The sequence below is a fragment of the Panthera uncia genome (genome assembly GCF_023721935.1).
Source record: "Panthera uncia isolate 11264 chromosome C1 unlocalized genomic scaffold, Puncia_PCG_1.0 HiC_scaffold_4, whole genome shotgun sequence".
Lineage (NCBI taxonomy): Eukaryota > Metazoa > Chordata > Mammalia > Carnivora > Felidae > Panthera > Panthera uncia.
Genome location: NW_026057585.1, coordinates 79,392,836 through 79,413,375, shown reverse-complemented (window position 1 = coordinate 79,413,375; position 20,540 = coordinate 79,392,836). Strand labels below are relative to the sequence as shown.

General features: G+C 45.2%; 1 protein-coding gene across 1 annotated transcript in view; it reads right to left on the bottom strand.

Annotated features, from left to right (window-relative positions):
* The window catches only part of LOC125913693 (CUB and sushi domain-containing protein 2-like), a 58,434-nt gene that overhangs the window by 22,045 nt on the left and 15,849 nt on the right, over positions 1-20,540 (bottom strand). Inside the window, exon 5 of the mRNA XM_049618885.1 lies at positions 15,992-16,113. Within this exon, the coding sequence (XP_049474842.1) occupies positions 15,992-16,113 (122 nt within the window). The remainder of the gene's footprint in view (positions 1-15,991; positions 16,114-20,540) is intronic.

The window sequence follows — 20,540 nt, the reverse complement described above, 5'->3', positions numbered from 1 at the left end:
ACTCAACTAGGTGAGCGATGGAGGTGGGGGGGGGGGGGGGGGGGCGCTGGAAACGAGAGACAGGGCCTGGCAATATTTAGGGCTTTGTGACTGGATGGGTGTGGGGACCAAGGGAGGGGACGGGATTCTGGATGACTTGTGGGTCTCCGAACAGGTGGATGGTGGTGCCATTCATGAAGACAGGACACAGAGAGGCACCACTCCTAATGGCTAATCTGGGCCTCTTTTTATCAGTTTCATTTTTTTAAAGGTTTTATTTAAATTGCAGTTAGTTAGCCTACAGTGTAATATTACTTGCAGGTGTACAATATAGTGATTCAACACTTCGACACAACACCTGGTGCTCATCACGACAAGTGCGCTCCCTAACCTCCATCACCCTCCCCCATCTCCTCCTCCCCTCTGGTAACCATCAGTTTGCTCTCTATACTTGAGTCCGTTTCTTGGTTTGTCTCTCTTTTTTTCCTGCTATGATCATTTGTTTTGTTTCTTAAATCCCACGTATGGGTGAAATCATATGGTATTTGTCTTTCTCTGACAGACTTATTTCGCTTAGTATTATACTCTCTTGCCCCATCCATGTTGTAGAAAATGGTAAGATTTCATTCTTTTTTATGGCTGAGTAATATTCCATTGTGTGTGTGTGTGTGTGTGTGTGTGTGTGTGTACACTCCACATCTTCTTTATCCATTCATCTGTGGTTCCAATCTGATGAAGATTTTCCCCTCCCAGTGGGGAGGCTGGAGGTGTTCTTTGTGTTCTATTCTATGACCCAAGGAGTAGAGGATTCTCATGGATGGTTTTTCCTTGTTGTGCAGGTGTCCTCTGTGCAAACCCACAAACTGCTAGGGGACTTGCACAGCCTCACCCCCGGGTGCCTTCAGGGATCTCAGAGGCCAGCTGTTGCCTGGCCACCATTTCTGAGGGCCCCTCTGCACGGGGCATGGTGTTCACAGTGGGGAGCATCTCTGTTATAAGTACACCCTCGAGCACAGAACAAGATGGCAGAGGAGATGAGTGCCACTGGCTGGAAGAAAGGCTTCCCAAAGGAAATGAAGCCCAGGCTGAGTGCAGGAGATGAACCCAAGTTACCTAAATGGATGAGGAAGGGGAAGCCATCCAGGCGGAGGGAGGAGCAGGTGAACGGGCAAAGGTCTAGAGACTCCTGACAGTGGCTTAATGCAGATGGAAGTGGAGGCTGGTGATGGGAGGAAGTGGGAGGATCAGATTAGGAAAGGCTGTCTGTCATGCTAAGGATTTGGGCTTTGTCCTAAAGGCAAGGGGAAATGATGGACGATTTGTGAGGAAAGGTGTGACATGTCATTTTTGTTTTAGCAGCAACAGCACTGAGGGCTGGTGGGAAACCCAGGAGAGTCTGAGCTGTGGCAGTGTGTGTGTGAGGGGGGTACGTGTGCCTGCAGCAGGCAGCGGCTGGGGTGCGTTAGGAAAGAGGGGACAGCAGGTAACTGTCAACAGTGAGTGGGGATGCCTTAGCCCCTCTGGTTTTCCCATTGACAGGCAAGATCGCCCCCCACGCTCCCTGATGGCCAATGGCATCATTGGGGGACCATCCGCTCAGGCTGGAAACTCCTTCCCTTCTCACCCTCCCTGGTCCTGTCCTATAAGAATAATGTCACCATTTCCCAGCCAGACACACATGGAGGAGACCTGGGGATCTGCTGGGATCTGGGCATTGGCGACTCTGGTTTGTACAGACCCCTCCTTCCCCATGGGCTCCGCTAGCAATGTCTCCTCCCTGAGGCCCATCTTCTCCAAGTGCTCCGATACCCTTCCTCACTCTGTGTCAGCACTTACCTGCCGTACTGGCACTGATCTGTTTACCTGCTCCTCCACTACATGTGCCAGGCACGTGCCAGGGGCTCAGACAGTGCTAAATCAGAGAACATTTTCAAAACCCTTCCCAGTTCTCCAGCATGGACAGATTGCTAGGCTCCCAGTCCCCCATACAAGTTACCATGTGGAATAAAAGCTGGCAAACTGTTTCTGTAAAGGGCCAGAGAGTAAATATTTAAGCATATGATGTCTGTTGCAACTACCCACCTCTGCTGTTGTAGCACGAATGCAGCCACAGATAATATATATGTGAATGGGTATGGCTGTGCTCCAGTAAAACCTGATTTACAAAAAAAAGCAACGCTAGCTTGCTGACCCCTGGTCTAGGAGATTCTCTGAGACACCTAATCACAGTTTTTGATCATCTTTTCGTAACGAGAGTTCTTCACTACAAGCACTGACCCTACAGCATGCTCAACTCTGCTCTGAGCAGTTTAGATGCATCAATTCACATCGACTCACAACAGTAGCTACTATGAATACCTCCAGTTTACAAATGGCACAGAGATGTTAGGCGACTTGCCTAAGATCACACGGCCAAGTGGTAGAACTGGGACTCACCAGGCCACCAGAGGCCAGGCTCTTTGCCGCTCGCTGCCTCACAGCAGCCCCAGTGAGGCCTTAGGTCCACTGGGTAGGGACCATGACTTACCCTTTCAAACCCTCCCTGAGCTCTTTTGCCGAATCCCAGCAGCATGGCAAACGCTTGGGCACACAAAATCCTGCCAAGGCTGGCAGTGCCTTCTGCAGGAGGAGGGGCCTGGCCTCTGCAGGAATAATGGCCCCGGATGCACATTCTTGCCACCATCACCCCCTTGCAGCCAGCCCTGGGGCAGAGGACACTGGCTCACCAAGCCACCTCCAAAAAAGGCAGGGTATAATTATTATGTCTATAATGGGAAAATACTGCTTGGAAGGCCAGAACCCAGAGCCATAAAATGATTCCCATCACTGGTTAGAGCAGCCATGGATGTGAACTGCATTTTAGAGCATCTGACCCTAACGCAGGAGATAATTACACTGAGTAGACCGTACAACAGACATAACATTGCAGTTTTGGGACAGGCCCCCAGTGCACAACGTACTGATGCTTTCATTTTTTTCCCTCCTCTCTTTGGCCTTTGTTTAAAGACGAGATTCTATAATGACTCATTAACTAACATGCACATCAATCACATTCGCCAAGTGTCTTCCCGAGACAGGAGAGTGGCAGCACGTGAAACAGGCGTGATCAAAGAGGCATATTTGTATACAGCTCAGACACCCAATTTGCGCCCATTATGAGTAGATGAACCCATCATCTAGCACAGAGTGACTGAGCACCTGCCATGTGCCAAGCACCGAGCTAGCTGCTTCCCAAGTGTTACCTCGCCTGTCTGGCAGGTTAGAAGCAGAACCCCAATGCTGAGAGCACGGTGAGGATGGTGATGGCTGGGGATGGCAGTGGAGGGGAAAATGACAGGGGGCTGCCCGAGGAGGGAGGTGTGCTGGGCCCCACAGGATGGAGAAGGGTGTGCTCTCTGTCCAGTAGATCCTGTGAATAGTGAACTAGGAAGGAAGAGCAGGGAAGGCAGTCAAGGCAGGGCAGGGGTGAGGGGTGAGAGCAGCCTGGTGGGGTCTGCAGTTGGCTTTTGCCTGGCAGGCCAGAGCAGGTGGTCTGGACTTGATGGTGAACATGAGGGGAAGCTGTAACTCAGCATGAAGGGAGGGCTGGAGGCAGGGAGACCTGCCAGGAGGCTGGTACAGGGCCCTGGAGTGGTGAGAAGGGGGAGGAGTCTGGAGACTATCACCTCAGCACACAGCTGCCTTCCAGGGAACAGTGGGGGATGGGAGTAAGGCCATGCGCAATGCGCACCCTGGGTTCTGGAGGATAGTCCTAGCTTCCCTTTTTTTTAAACATTACTTTTATTTTTTATTTTATTTATTAATTTTTTGAGAGAGAGAGAGAGGGAGGGAGAGGGAGAAAGAGATTGGGAATCCCAAGAGAGACAGAAGGAGGGAGAGAGAAGCAGGGCTTACCCGAAGCAGGGCTTACCTGAAGCGGGGCTCAAACTCACCCAGTGCGGGACTCGAACTCACAAACCCTGATCACCTGATGCGGGACTCAAACTCACAAACCCTGAAATCATGACCTGAGCCGAAGTCAGATGCTTAACCTACTGAGCCACCCAGGAGCCCCAGTCTTTGCTTCCTGAAACTGCCCAGGGCCTCCCAAAGGGCAGGGATCCCCAGGCCTGCCAGCCTGTGCCCAGTGCCTCAATAAGGCTGCAGGGATCTGACAGCTCACAGGCATTTTTTTTCTTTTTTTTTTTTTTTTTTGGAAGCTGGAATCCAAGAGACCCAGCCTGAGACAGTTTTGTCCAAGGAGTGAATTTTTGTAACAGCCTCCCTGCTGGACTCCCTGCCTCTGCTGCCTTCCTTCACTCTGTACCCAAAGCTCTGTGCCCCAGGATCCCTTAGAGTAGGGGCTGGATGACTATGGTCCTTGGGCCAAATCGGCCTGTGGACTGTTTTTGTATGGTCCCTTGAGCTAAGAAGTGCTCTTACATTTTAAAATATTTAACAAACAAATAAACCATTACAAAGAAGAATGTGCAACAGAAACTTCACGTGGTCCTCAAAGCCTAAAATATTTATCATCTGGCTCTTTACAGAAAAAGTGTGCTGGGCCTAGAGCAAGGTTTTTCAAGTTGACTTCCCAGGCACCGTAGGGTTCCATGAAGGTACTTCCCTGGCCACCAACACAGGTGGAGAGGGAGCCACAGTGGGCAGAGCCCTCCTCCAACCAAAGCAGTTCCTTTTGATCTAGTTCATGTTTGGGGATTCTGTGATAGACATCGACTGTGGCTTACTCAATGTCTCTTCCTCCGTTTACCCGTACCTAACAGAACTCTGACTGTGGAGTGCAGCAATGAACCTAGCTAACCTCAGAGCTAAGGATGGCTAAGCAACAGGATTCTGGGCAATGAGACATGAGCTGAAGAGCCCTCAGGGCATTTCCCCACCTTTCTCCTTGCTTTCCCAGAATACAGATGTGAGGACCCTGGTGGAACAGCCTTCTTGTGATCATGAGGACAAGAGCCCACACACAGAGAACGGCAGAGGGAAAAATAGAAGGTGCTTGAGACCTGAATGAAATATGAAACCAGCCCTGGACTCTTCACTTCTGGGCCTCTGGTCTATGAGGGAATAAACTGTTTTGCTGAAGCTTCTGTGGAGGCATTTTCTCCAGTTCAGAGCCAATCACAACCTACTGGCTACAGGTTCTGAAGAAAGGCTTCATCACCATGGAAAAGTGTGCCAACTCTTGATCCCCAGGATTAAGCTCAGCATCTTGGCAAGGAAATCCGAGGCTTAAATGGCATTGTCTGCCCCTTCCCAGCTCATTAGAGCTCCCTTCCACCATGGTCTGCTCCATTCCTACTTCCCCTATTCTGCCTCAGAGCACTTCTCTGAGCCCCTGAGGGCTGATCGCGCCCCCCCCCCCCCAGCCTCGGTTTACTAATGCTGCTGTCAGTTTGACCACTAGCTCCATGAAAGGGAGGGAATCCCTTTTCCTGGGCACAGCCTGCATGGTGATTCCTGGCCGGGTCTTGCTGAGGGCCCAGATCATGGCTGGACAGGTGGCTCTTGGGGTTGGGGAGGAAGGGAGCCCAGTGGGAAGGCTGACCGTAACCCTGGGAGTTGAAGGGGAGTGGCCGCCAGTACCCTTGAGGCTTTGGCGGAGGCTGGGAAAGAAAGCCCAGGGGCAGAAACTAAGAACTTTCAGAGGTTCCGGAACTTTGGTCACTAACTCAGGTTGAATTCTGGAGGCTCTGAGAGTAGCAAAGCCTTTCATCCATTCATGGGCTCATCCACTCACTGACTGATGAATTCATTTATTCACTTATTCATTCAACCGTTAAAATGCATTTGCCAAGTGCTCTGCTTTGGAGAAGCAGCTGCAGGCAAGCAAAACGTGGCCACTGTCCTGAGAGACCTCAGTCTTGAAGAGGAGACACAGGAGCATGTGGAAAACCCCACGCGGTGTGACGGGTGCTGGCATTGTGGACGCATGGGGATGGGGCACATATGAGGGCCACAGAAAGTCCTGGACAGTGGAGGAGCAGGGCCTGCCTTGAAGAACAGAGGAGGGGGTGGGGGGACACCAAGGCCACAGCCAGGTCAAGGAAGAAAGGAACACCAAGAGGTGATGTACAGTGAGGACAAGGGTAAGAGGCACGGAATCAGGTTTAGCAGGTTTTGCAGGAAGTCATTAAAGGGTCCCACTCCAGGAATGGGCTTGGGGGACTTGGGGGAGACCCTTCTGGTAGCCAGCCAGCCTCTCACACGGGGCCCAGCACGGACAGGGCATGAGTACATGTTTGCTGAATGTTCACAAGTGAGTGAAGAAATGGGCCAACAAATGTGCTCCTGACATTTGCACCAGCAAGTGATCATTTGCCTGGGGCGTGATTTCTCAGTTCTGCAGGTCTACAAAGGGGGAGTGAGTGATACTGGTAATCCCCAAGGAACAATCATCAAAAGGCTGTTATCTTTGGCTCTGAGGTTCATAACAGGAGCTTTCCTTTCCCTCTCCTTTCCTTGGCCCACCGCCCTCCTCCTCCCACCTCTCTCTGTCTCCCCTGCCTTGCTTTTACTTCCTCTCTAGCGAACGTGGCTTGACTCTCGGGCTCACATCCAGCGAGGTTCACGTGCAAATCAGATCATGTCTTGAGTTCACACCGAGGAGCTTCAGAAGAAAGGTAGATGTGTGCAGGTAGGGGGCACCGACGCGGGTCTGGGCTTCAGTTCTGACTGCAAAAATGGCATCAGTATGTCTTCTGGGAGGCCCAACTGAGAGGTCCTGACAGGAGGCCCCCAGCTTCACGTGGCAGGGCTGTACCTGAGAGATACCTGACCCAGAGACAGGTCTTCTCCGTCAGTTCTTTGCGCATTCAAACATCTGCTGAGCTCCTCCTTTGTGCCAAGCACCCACGCTGACTGAAGAAGGACTCAACAAAATGCCATCCCTGCTTTCAGGGCACTCATGGGCTATGGGAGAAGGAGATTCTAAACATAGCACGACATGATACCCACACAGACGACAGGTGCTGATAAAATGCTTTAGGAACCGAAGTAGAACAAAGACTTGGTTGGAGCTAGGAGGGCTTCTCAGAAGAGGGGGTATTTGGGCTGTGTCTCAAAGGGGGGACAGAAATTTGGAGGGGAAAGGAAGGCACACTGAGATAGGATGTGCCCGGACAGAGGTCTTAAAAGGGCCAGGTATGTCTACAAACTAGGAGTTCAGTGCGGCTGAAGCTAGGGTTGCCTGAGTGGAGGGACGGAGGGACGGCCCTGTGTGCTTTGCTGCAAGGCAAGGGGGTTGTTGTTTATCCATAAGCTTGGCTGGTCAGAGCCTCAGGGGCACCCTTTAAAGGTACAGGTTCCAGGCATCCATCCCAGATCCACTGAATCATATCTTCAAAGAGCTCTGGAATTTGTGCCTCAAAATACCTCTCTGGGTATTTTTGATGATTAACCAAAGTTTGGGAATATTATTGTGGGTAGAATGACTCTAAGGACCAAGATAGCCCACATGGCCAAGGTGGGGCTGACATTTCTCAAGGATATCTCAATCAAAGGGAGAATGTGGAGCCATTTGGAGTAGGCCAGCATCACTTGCTCTGAGCCTTGTCTCTTCTCCTTGAATATGCTAAGCTTCCAGGAAGATGGACTGGGTATTTGTAATTGTTTTATTCTTAGTTTACTGAGTACAGACCTACCATTCACCCACCTCCCCAATAAGACTGTAAGCTCTTGTCCCCACGGTGCAGAGCTCGTGCTCTGCCCATAGGTGCTCCATCAATGCTGGTGTCTTGACATAGGTTCTTGGCAATTTCCACACCAGAGCATTTTATTTCTCTTTGGACCTTTTTATGGCTCCTGAGGGCAGCGGGGGGAGGGGAGTCCTAGTTACTGGAACATTCCTCCCTCTTAAGCTCAGCCAGCAAAGGTTCTAGAAGGGGAATGGAATTCCAGGAAGAGTCCTCACATCCACAGATACCCAGGTGCCTGGGATGAATAATCATCTCATGACCATAAGGAGAGGCAGGGACATGTGTCCCGCTCTGCTCACTTGCAGGCAAACCTCAGCCTCTCCTAACACCATCCTTCTTCACCTGCTCCTTGCAAGGGAGACCCTGTCGTCTCAGTCCTATGTGCCTTTCACTTACTTCAGATACTTCTACATCTTCACTCTCTTCCTCTTTGCCTGCTCCGCCCTCAGCCTACAAACATGCTCTAGTTTCTAATGTCCTAAACAAACCAACACTCTGAGCAGCCCCAAACGTTCTGTCCACGCTCCTTCCCTCTCATGCCCTTTCTCCTTCCTTTATGTCACCTTGAAACTTATCAAAAGAGCTATCTAGGCTCCTTGTCCCTAGAGCCTCCCCTCCCACCCATTCACTCCCTGCCCCACGGCTGTTTCTGTCCCCAAAGCTTCACTGAAAGGTCCTCTTCCAAGGCCAAAGGCAACAGTCTCTTTCCAGCACTTTCCCCAACAAGACTTGTTCATCACCACCACTGTCAGACATATTCTGGTTGGAAACCCTTCCTCCCTCTGTGGTGTGATTCTCCTACCTTACACTGCTCTTCCTGTGTCTTGCACTGTATTTCTTTCATCTATAAGGATGGTGTTCCCAGATCCATTCAGAATCTTCCTATTCTCTTCACTCTCTCCAGGAAGTGTTGTCTATTCCTTAGGCTTCTATTCTCACCCATGTGCTGATGAAGTAACACCCAAATCTCTCTCTTGAACCCAGACTGACCCAGTGTCCAACCAGTGTATCCAAATGTCACTGGATGAAACACAGGCACTTCAAATGCACCATGTTTCCATCCTGACCACTAAAAATACTTCTTCCTGTTTCATTTTCTTTTAAAGACTCCCATTGGGCCAAGTCGGAAAGTATCAAGTCATTATTCATCTGTCCATTGAGTCAATGTTTGCTGGGTGATCATTATGTGCCAGGCACTGTGCTGGTCACTTGGGATACATTGTTGAGTAAGACCCTCTTTCTCTCCTGATCCTCACAGCCAGTCAGCCACCAAGTCCCATTCCATTCCCTACATTTCTCTTAAATCTGTCTCCCTCTCCATGTTTCCAAAGCCTTTGGTTGGTGTCCCCATTCCTCTTACTTGGGTAATTGCTTCTGCCTCCTAACTGGTCTCTCTCCCTCCAGTATCCCTCTTGAATCCTCTCCACTGCTGCCAGAGTGATCTTTCAAAAACTCAGACCTTCCTGCTATTGCTTTTGTTCAGAAGAAAGCAGGACTCTCGTCCTTACCAAGGCTGATCTCAGGGCTGTCAGTCCTACACCCTCCCATTTACTCTGGGACCTTGTTCCATCCAGCAGCATAGCCCAGCCACGGAAATGTATGGGCAGTGGAGTCACAAAGACCAGGTTTAAATCCTGGTGATGCCACTCCCTGGCTATGCACTATGGCTAAGTTTCCTACCCTTTCAACCTATCCACAATTCACGCTCTTTATCCATCAAGTGGGTCTCTTAAAACCTAATTAATTGTGAAGAGGATGAAATAAAATCATTTATACAGAAGGCTTAGCTCAGTGCTCAGCATATGGTATGCATACAGTAAGATATAACTGTTGCCGTTATTTCCAAGGGTCTAACACCTGTACCCTTAAAAATCTGTTTCAGGACAAAACCCAAGCCTCTCTGCCAAGCATCTAGGCTGACCATAATCTGGATCCTATGACCTTCCCATCCTCATCTTGATCCAGACATGCTGAATTACTTTCAGTTCTGAGAGGTGTTCTACATCTCAGTGCCTTTACACCTGCATCTACTCTCAGATAATGATTTCCAAGCCAACTCATCCTTTAAGATCCTGCTCAAATGTCTCCTCCTCTGTGAAAACTTCCTGACCTTCCAGTTAGTGGCTCCTTCCAACATTTTCCAAGATAGCGAACTGAATACCCCTCCATCTGCACTTACCCAAACTCTAGCTTTTTATTTATAGGCCTGTATTCTCTCCTATGTATTGTTCCTCAAAGGCAGAGATCATATCTATAGTCAATGAATGAAAAAGTGCTCATCTCACGACATATTGTGAACTTGAAGAGACTGTGCTTTTTGCTGTGGGAAATGCTCCAAAGGGGATTGGACAGGCAGTCCTTGGACACACCTGTATCTCTCCTGTGGGTCAGTGGACAAAGTTAGAAACACACTGTGCATTTTCCCTGATGTTTGCAGGAAGGCAGTTCTGATTCTTTAGTCTTGGATTTTGAGTTGCCCCACTTATACCCCCATCTTTCTGCCCTCAATGCTCCCTGACTCTCCTCCAGTGTGGTGTCAGTAAGGGACTTCCTTCAGCCTTTCTGGGATTTTCAGCACTGTCTGAAGTTCATAAAGAACCCATGGAGATGACAGGAACATCCTTTTTTACAGCTTCATTCTGAGGGAATACCCTTTGGAGAGGCTGTTTTCAGGAACCCAGGTTGGTGTGACCTCCTCCTGCAGGACATGTGAGGGAGTGACTCATATGGGGCCACTGACCTTCACACACCAGCCAAGACTAGCTCTTCTGGGCAGGGGAGGGGAGGGTGAATCAAATTGTTTCTCAGAAACTTCTCAGGCCTTACCTACACTTTCTCTTGCACTTCACCTTCAGGTGCAAAAGAAGACTGAGCTAAGTATCTTTAACAATACCCAAGAAAGAGTCTTCTCATCAACAACTTAATAACTTTGTGGTAGTAAGTCCTTCTTCTGGGCCAGCCTCCATCCCCATGTGGCTGAAGCATCCTTCCCCTTGACTAGGTTCATCATCAAATGGTTTGATGAAATAAAATATTTCTTTATAAAATGCCTCACAGAGGAAATCTGTTTCCATTGTCCCCCGCACTGTGGTCCTAAGCACCTTGACCAAACAACTTAAAAACACTGAGTAAAATTTAAAAAGGAAAAAAAAAGCTTTTTATAAATTAGTAAGTGCTATAAACAGAATCATATATCCCTAAAATTCATATGTTGAAACCCTAACCCCCCAATGTGATGGAATCTGGATATGGAGCCTTTATGGGGGTAATTAAGGTTAAATGAGGTCATAAGGGTAGGACTGTAATCCAATGGGATTGGTGTCCTTATAAGAGGAGCAGAAGACACCAGAAAGTCTCTCTCTGGATTCACACAGAAGAAAGGCCATATGAGAAGGAGGTCATCTACAAACGAGGAAGAGGCCTTGCCAGAAACTGAGTTTGCTGGCACCTTGATTGTGAACTTCTAGCATCCAGAACTGTGAGAAAAAAAATGTTCCTTGTTAAGTCTGCTATATTTTGTTATGGCAGCCTGGGCAGACTAATAAAGTAAGAATATTCAGAGTCCAAACCCGGTGATTGTAGGGACTCTAAATGTGATTTAGAGCATGAAGTTGGCATTGGCTTTGAGTGCATTTTTAAAGACTGGTAAAGTAGAGCTCTGGTTTTCAGGGCCTTGTGGAGAAGAGGGAACAGGAGACAAAGATCAGGACCCACCAAGGTGGGGACTCTAGTGTGACACCCCTGAATAAAGCTGCACCCTTAGTGTGAGGGTGAGTGAGCAACAAGCATGCCTGCCTTCTCATCTGCCACGACTGCCCTCTGGGCTGGTCTGGAGGCTGATTATTTATCTGAGATCTTGACACTGAGTGGACAGCACACAGAAAACTTCCCTTGAGACTCCTTCACAGTAAGTCTGCCTTCACATGGGTGTGGAGATTACTTGGGTGGTTTGAAACCTTCACACTAAGAATTTACTATCAAAAGGTTTCTGGTTTGGTAATGCCACTAGGCACTGGGCAGAAGTGAAAATAAGCTGTCTCCGGAAGAAACCACCTTCTCCCCAGGTCTCAAAGAAGTCTCACAAAGTTTATGACTCTAACCACACAGTCAAGAGTTATAGACAGAAAAAATAAGGAAACGTGGTTCTATGGGCAAGAAGTAAGAAACGACAGATAACGGAACCAAACTTAAAAAGATTTCAGATTTGGGATTAACAGATACAGAATATAAAATAAATATGTGTAACATACTGAAAGAATTAAAGAGGGGTCTAAACATATGAGTAGGGGGCAAAATACTATAAAATATGATCAAAAATATTAAAAAAAAACAAATAGGACCTCATAAAATAAAAATGGTGCTATTTGAAATTAAAGCAAATCTTCAGGGAATGAATTCAACAGAGATTAGATGCAGCATAACAGAGAATTAGTGAAAAGAATGAGAGAAAATGGTAGAAGTTGGGGTGCCTGGGTGGCTCAGTTGATTAGCTATCCGACTTCAGCTCGGGTCATGATCTTGCAGTTTGTGAGTTCAAGCCCTGTGTCGGGCTCTGTGCTGACAGCTCAGAGCCTGGAGCTTGCTTCATATTCTGTGTCTTCCTCTCTCTCTGCCCCTCCCCTGCTTGTACTCTGTCTGTCTACTTCTCTCACTCAAAAATACTAAAAAAAATTTAAAAAAAAATTTTTTTACATGGTACAAGTTATAAAACATAGAAGATGGGGTGAGAAAGATTAATATGCTTTGCCAGATTTCAGGAGCAGGATAGAGAGAGCATAAAGGAGAGAAAACAGTTGAAAAGACAATGGCTAAAAATTTTCCCAAATCAATGAAAGATAACAATCCATAGATTCAAGAGCTTAATGAAGTCAAGCAGGATAAATACCAAGATATCCACAACTAGACACTTGATTATGAAACTGCAGAACAATAAAGACAAGGAACAGACCATAAAAGCAGTGAGAAGAATATCATACAAAGGGATGACAATAAGCTTACAGCCACAATGGGAGCTAGAAGATATTGGAATACTTCCATGTGCAGAGAGAATATGATTATCAACCAAGAATCAAATACTTAGTGAATACCAATGTTCTTTCAAGAACAAGGGGAGAGCAGACATTTTAAGACAAACAAGAACTATGAAATTTTGTCATCAACAGGAAAATAAATTCTAAAGCATGGACTTTGGACAGAAAGAAATTCCAAAGAGAAGGACTAGATACGCAAGAAGGAATAGTGAACAAAGTGGTAAATGTGCAAGTAAATCTAAATGGACATTAGTTTTATTAAACAAGAATAATCATGACTTGTGAGGAAAAGAAAGGCAACATGAAAATACACACCACAGAGTATGAATTGGGAGGGAGTAATTAAAATCCTCTAAGACTTTACAAGAGGAACATAAAATTACTATTTACATTAGCTTTTATTAAGTGTGCAAATTAATATGTCTTGGGTAACTCTAAAAAATAGAAGTGATAGTATAATTTAAACGGTCTAACTTTTCTAGTTGAAAGATGAATTGTTAGAGTGGATTTTTAAAAATCCAGCTATACATAAGACACACACAAAGCATAAGGAAGTAAAAAAGTTGAAAACAAGAGAACAGGAAAGATTTGTTAAACGACCCTCCCCCTGACCAACAACAACAACAACAACAACAACAACAACAAAAGCTTGATGGATAGCGTGGGGGGAAAGTTTTCAAGTAAAAAACATTACTATAGGTAAAGAGAGTCATTATATAACTATTTTTGAAAAAGTTCAATTCATCAGCAAGATATATAATTCTCAACTTGCATGTCCAATAACACAGTCTCAAAATATATAAAGCAAAAACTGACAGAACTTCAAGGAAAAATAGGTAAACTACTATCATAGTGGGAGATTTTAATATGCCTTCTTCTGCAGTTGACTGATCAAGAAGACAAAACCAATGAAGATATAAAAGATATAAGCACAATTAACAGGGTTATGTAACAAAGATATCAGAACACAAAAACTACAAAATACAGTTTATTTTTTAAGCACGCAAAGAATATATGTGAAAAATGACATTTCTGATCCAAAAGCATGTCTCAACAGACTTCAAATGATTCAGTTACAATGTTCTCTGACCATGAGCTTTAGAATCACTAACAAAAGGACAGTTAGAAAAATCCTTTACTTGAAAATTAAGAAATATTTCTAAAAAATTCATGGTTAAAAGATAAAAGAATAGAGTTGGAAGATATTCTTAACTAAAGTATAATAGAAATACAACATATAAAACCCTGTGGGAATGTAGCCAAAATAGTTCTCAGGGGGAAATTTATAGTCTTAGGTGCTTAAATAAGTTTGAAAAATAATGAATTAAGCATCAAAATTAACATGCTAAATACAGGAATAACAGAATAAACCCAAATATAACAGGAGGAAAGAAATTGGTGAAGTAAAAAATAAATATATCAAAAGAAATATTAACGGAACCAAAACTGGTTATTTGCAAAGAATAAAAAATGTGAAACCTCTGGCAATATTTATTTAAAAAGATACAAAATTAGAAATAAAAGAGGGAATAAAATATATATACTAAGAGATAGTATGCACAACTTTATGACCAATAAATTTGAAAACTTACTAAAAGGGACTGAAGAAAAAAAATCCTAATAGTCCTTTGGTCATTAAAAGTATTAAATCTATAGTTTGAAATCTTCCAACAAAGGAACACCAAACCCAGATAGTTCTGCTGAAAAGCTCCACAAAACTTCCAGGGCAGAAGTTATTCCAATCTTTGCTAATAACTCCATAGGACAGAAAGAGAGGATACACTTGCCAAATCATTTTATAAGGCTAACAGTATCTTGATGAAAAAATCTGGCAAGGTTAATATGAAAAACAAAGGCCAATCTCACTAACAAAACAGAAGCAAATTACCAAACAAAATATTAGCAAATCAGGCATTTATAACAATAATACTAAAAGACCAACTTGAGTTTATCCCAGGAATGCAAGGTTGGTTTAATATTAGACAAATCAACCAATGTCATTCACCACCCTAAGAAAATTAAGGAACAAATCATGATTATATCAATAGATATAGAAAGGTGCTTGATAAAACTCTACACTCATTCACAATAAAAGTGCTTAGAAAGCTAGGGTAAGAAAGAAACTAAAAATTAAAAAAAACTTCAGCAAACATCATACTTAATGATAAAATAAAAACATCTATTTAACATCAAACAATGACAAGTGTGCCCATCAATCACAATGACTGATATTATACTGCAGGGTTGATATTATACATTAGGGCAAGAAAAAGAAAAAGAGAAGGTATAAACATTAGAAAGGAAGAAATGAAACTATCATTCTTTGTCTTTTGTAGATATCCCAAATAATTCACAGATAAATTATTATAAAAGTTGCTATGTTAAAAAAAATCAAAGAATAAAAATTAATAGTATTTCTAAACACTGGAAACAACTAGGGATAAAATGAAGTTTTAAAAGATACGATTTACAATAGTAACAATAAATAAAGCTACCTAGAGGTAAACAGATTAAATAGACTTTTTTGTGTAAAAAAATTACACAAGTTTATTGACAGCCATTAAAGAAGCCCTACGGAAACAGATGTACCATACTCAGGGACTGGAAGACTCAGTATCATAAAGATATCAGTTCTTCTCGAGTTCATCTGTAGTTTTGTCATAATTAAAATAAAGATTCAAACAGGTTATTTTGTGGATTTTGGCCAGATACTTGTAAAATTTATGAGGACAAAGGGCATTGCACAGGAAAAAACTAAATGTGAAATAAACATATGAAGAGACGTATACAGCGGTTCAGAAGTACACACACCAACATAGATAAATCTTAGAGACACAATTTTGAGCAAAGTTGATTAAGAATACATACAACATGATTATGTTTATACAAAGTCCAAATGCTTGCTCACTAAACAATGTTTTTTAAGGATACACACTGACATGCAAACTATAAAGAAAAGCAGAGGAATAACAAGTACACAGTCAAGGTACCTGAGGGATAGGGAATGGAATGAGATTGGTGAGGGACATGAATCACTAAGGTAACTCTGGTTTTTGTTAAGTTGGGAGATGACTATGCAGTTGTTGGTTGTATTGATGCTCTTTATATTTTACTCATATTTTACAATTATGCATTTTACTCCTTGATATTTAATGAAAACAGTTTTTAGGAACTGCCTGCAGAGAATCTACCACAAGCAAGTTCTAGGCTTGAAACCCCTTGTAGACCAACTGTCCCCAGCCCGGCCCTACCCATGGGACACTTCCCATCCTCCCCCGGCAGCCTTACCTTGGCAGGGTTGAGTGCTGTGATGATCCACACACAGTGTGCATTGTTGTCATACTGAATAGGGAAATTGGGGGAGGTGATGATGCCTGAGGGGCCTCGAAGGTGGGCATCACACATGCGGGCTGCAGAGAGGAGATGAAAGGCAAGCATCTTAGTTTAGACTAGATCTAGTTCCCGTCCCCACCTCCTACTTGGAGCCAGAAGAGCCTGAAGTCTATACAGCCCCTCCCAAATATAACCTGCTTCCTATTTCCTTCCCCAGTTTTCAGCAGGCTCAAAGGAAAGTCACAGTTCCAGGAACATGGGGGTAGGGGCAGGCCCCACGTGTCCTCACCTGCTGCTCTGGAGACAATGATGAGCTTCCATGGTCAGGCTAGGCAAGCCTCCCTAGCCTGACCCTACTGTGATTGTGCAGCTTGTCTCCCCCAAGAGGGTATGGACTAGTACTCCACATGCTGACTTAAAGCCAGGTAGGCCCCAGGCACCTATGGGCCTGCTAAGCGGCTCACCCCTTGCACTGCTGACCTGTCTGTGTGTCCCCATTTGCTCTCAGCCTCTTTGAAGTAGAATCTCAGGATGTCCCTGTCAAGGCCACCCCATGAGGTCTCAGAATGTCTGCACCCAAGGACTCTGCCAAGGCCCCCAGCTCAGCCTGGTGCTGGGCACCCAGAGTGATTTCAATGCTAATCAAGTACTTCCCAATTCCTTCCCCACGCTCAGCACATGTCTGAAACAGGCTTTTGACTGGAAGCATAAAGATTCAAGGTGAATTAGAAGAAGTGCTCTACTCAAGTAGATATAAAGTGTTATCAATCACAGCTTAATCTAATTAAGCTCTTTAAAATAGCTTCTAAACTAATTAGATTAAGTAGTGATTGATAACAGTTAAGGTACTACATTGTACCTAGGTGTTTGCCTCCTTTAAAAACGTGTTCTTTGGTTCTGGCCACATCATTCTTCAATGTTAGCGCTCAGCTATTTTAATAAAGAGTTCTATGAGTCTGTTCTGTTGCTGCCCACATGGCAATTTATCCTAATTGTAGGCAAAGTGCCTAACAGTAAAGAAATAGTGGGCAAATTCAACAAGCTTAAGTATATAAAATGAAAGTGGTGTCAAACCTGGTTTCCTCTGATGGGGCAAAATATCCTAGGGCTCCTCTCTGCATGTGGATAACGGCCATGATAAACCTTTCCCAGGAAAGCCTTCCTTCCAGGGCCTGGGACGCAGGTTCCACAGCCCCTGGACATATTTAATCTGCTCATTTCATGCACTCATTCCTGCACTCACTCATTCCAACATTTATTGAGTGCCTATTATGGGCCAGGCAGAGTGTGGGGAGAGAAAAATATCTAGGACACAACTCCTCCTCTCGGAAGGGCCACTGGCAAGTGGAGGAAATAGGTATGAAAACAGCTACGATCAAGTGGAGCGAATGCTGCCAGAGGGTGATCTGTAAGTGGCCATGGTTCAGAATTGCTCCTTCTCTATGAGTTCAGTGCCTTCAGCAAGGATGTTCCTTCTGGTGGCTCACCCTGGTCTTGCACCTGAAGCATCTTTTCTCTCATGAGCTCCAATGGCAGTTGAGTCAAGTTTGAACAAAGCCCTAGGGGAACCCTTTACTCCATTCCCTTCATGTACATCTGACTGTGCCTGTAATTCTGTGCTGGGAAACTCTTAGATTCGCAGACTGTACTCGAGACAACTGGGCCTGAAGGCAGCCCACCATGAGGAGGAGAGCACAGGCTGTGGAGTTTACCAGCTTAGCCTTCTGGATTTTAAATCCATTTGCTGGTTGGTTAAGCCTGGTGAGGTTGGAAAGCCTCTCTGATCCTACTTCATCTGTAAAATGGGGCTAGTGATACCACCTCATCAAGGCATGGTGAGGATGAAATTAGATGAGATACTGGATGTGAAGACTCATTCAGATCCTGGGACATCAACAATATTCAACAAAGGGGACTGTCGGACTCCTGATGCCATGTTCATTCCTTTCTCAAGGCCAAAGATCTTTTTCCTACTTTCCTTGGTTTCTTTACATAGGATTCATTACTATCCAAATTAGAAGAAGACCATCAAAACCAAAACCATGATCCCACCCACCCTTGCGAAGAGGACTTGGGGATTTAGAACCCTAGCCCTGCAGGAAATCCCTACAGATCCACTAGCAAGCACCATTTATACCTCTTCTGGAAAGTCAGTTTTTGTTGCCTCAAAAGCCCTCAGCTTCAGACTCAATTTATCCTGTACTTGTTTCTGAAAATTAGATGTGTTTGCATTCTGTTGAAACATGCTGAAGATCATTAGAGAGAACAGGTCAAAAAGGCATTTACCACTTTAAGGGGCTTGAAGGGCTTAAATATTACAATGTGCAGACAGTTAACACGGGGCACCTTAAGACAGGTTCAGAATAGAGCACTTTTCCCCTCTGCTGTCTGGATAGGGTCGGGGGTCTGTGGACAGACAGACATCCCCCTGAGCAGCCAGACCCTGGGATCCCACCGACAAATGGACAGCTCATCGATGCCACCCACACAGGCTGGCAAAATGGTAGGTGTTCGGACAAGGTCTGAATAAATGAATAAACACATGTTTGTGTTTCTCTATCTGCCTTTTCCCATCAAATGCTCTTCTGGATAACTTCTATGAGAGACTTCTCCAGGACGTTTCATGCCTAAGCTATACAGATAGCAACCCAGGGGAGCTTAGGGAGATACCACCGGGATCCAGAGCCAATTCTGGCACTGAAACAACTAGGCACCAGAAAGGGAGCTACTCCAGATGCTAGTGCCTCTGATCTTTGGTCTTCTCCCCAAATCTTATTCCCACCCTATTCCATGCTGCCTTGCCCCACCTCTCCTGCTACTGACCTTCCTTTCTGCCCTTTCCCCAGGCCTCTCAAACCAGGTTCCCAGCACCAATTCCAAGGCAAACAAACCCTGACTGGTAGCTGCAACATCATTCGAAACCTCCCATCTACCTCCTGCCTTGACTGCAGCCTGTCTCCTTCTCTCCAGGCTGGTGTTTCCCCTGCAGCCCTCTGCAGTGGAGAGCTTTCTCCCACCCCCCAGTATTTCCTTTCGCAAATGTTTGCTGGACCCCCTAAGAAACTCTCCTCTGATCTTCACTGAGATCTCACCCCACAGACACCAACATTTTCTCTTTAGCCATAAGTTCCCCATCCTCTCTTCTGTCCTTATCTAACTTTGATTCCACGGTCCACCATTATGATCATTTTCTTACAGACCCACCAAAGTCTCTTGGCTCCTTTTTCCTTTTATCAGCCTGGATGACAGCAATCATGGATGAACCCCTCAACCTACATTCTCCAGGCCCTGTCCCCATACAACAGATTTTTGCTAAAGGAAAGGCACATGAATAGGAAGATTGATACCACTATTAATTCATGATTACCCACCCCCAAAAATCCTAGATATTGCCCAGTGACTCTGCCATTAACTCTACACTCTTCTCAAAGACTTAAGCCTTCTACATGCCCCCATACCTCTCACCCTTCCCCTAGCCTCCCCACACTATCAGTTGATGACCTTGCTTTAGTCTCTGTGGATGAAACAGAGGACATCTGGTGGGCATAGCCTCTCTATCAGCCCCCAAATCTGCACTCCTGTCTGCTTTTGTGCTCATCTACTTCTTCCCTTCAGATTTCAACAGAGAGATGGCTCCTTTGCCTTTCAGAGGCCAGCCCCTCCTCATGAGATCTGGTGTCCCTGCCCAAGGTCAACCATGTCCATGAGCGTAGCCAGGGCCTGCTGTTCTGGGGCTTAGGAGAGTCCACCTGTGAGATCTTGAACTCCATCATTCCATTCTTTCCCCTGTCGCCTCTATATGCAGCAGAGTTACTAGGTTTCAATGCTCCTGTTGTCCTAACATAGGCCCCTCCAGCCCTCTGGCTCCCTCATTTCTCCCTGCCTACTGATCCCTACCTGGCCCTTCCTTCACTACCCAGTCTGGACCTCAATACTCTTACACCCTCAATAGTCTTATATCTGCCATTGATGAATTCTACCATGTAGATTCATGGTTTCCATGGTAATTGAAGCTTCAGTGCAAGTTAGCCCTCTCCCTTATCTGTGTTCTTCTTTGACAATTTCTCACAGAGGCAACTTCAAACATTTGCCACTCAGTTGAGCCACTTAACCCTATGCGTTGGTTTCTGGTCTTTGCTACATTTGACCTCTCTGGAGAATCTGACCCTACAGCTCCTTCTCTCTTTGTGAAACTCACATTTGTTGGCTTCTGTGTTGCCTCTTTGCTCTTCTCTTACCTCTCTGACTGATCTTTCTCAGCCTCCTTCTTGTTCATTAACTCCTCAAAATTAGTTGTCTAAATCTGGGTAAAGAATGTACATTTGCACATTTCCTGAAAATTGTCTGTGAGTTTACAATTAAATAATAATAAAAGTTACTAAAAAGTGGGGGAAGAGGGTGTTCTTCTATGTGGTTCCATCCAGTATACTGACTCCAAAGGATGTACAGGTGCCATTTTCAAGTAGGATAGAGACTTTGGAGTCAGGATTTGAATCACAGCTCA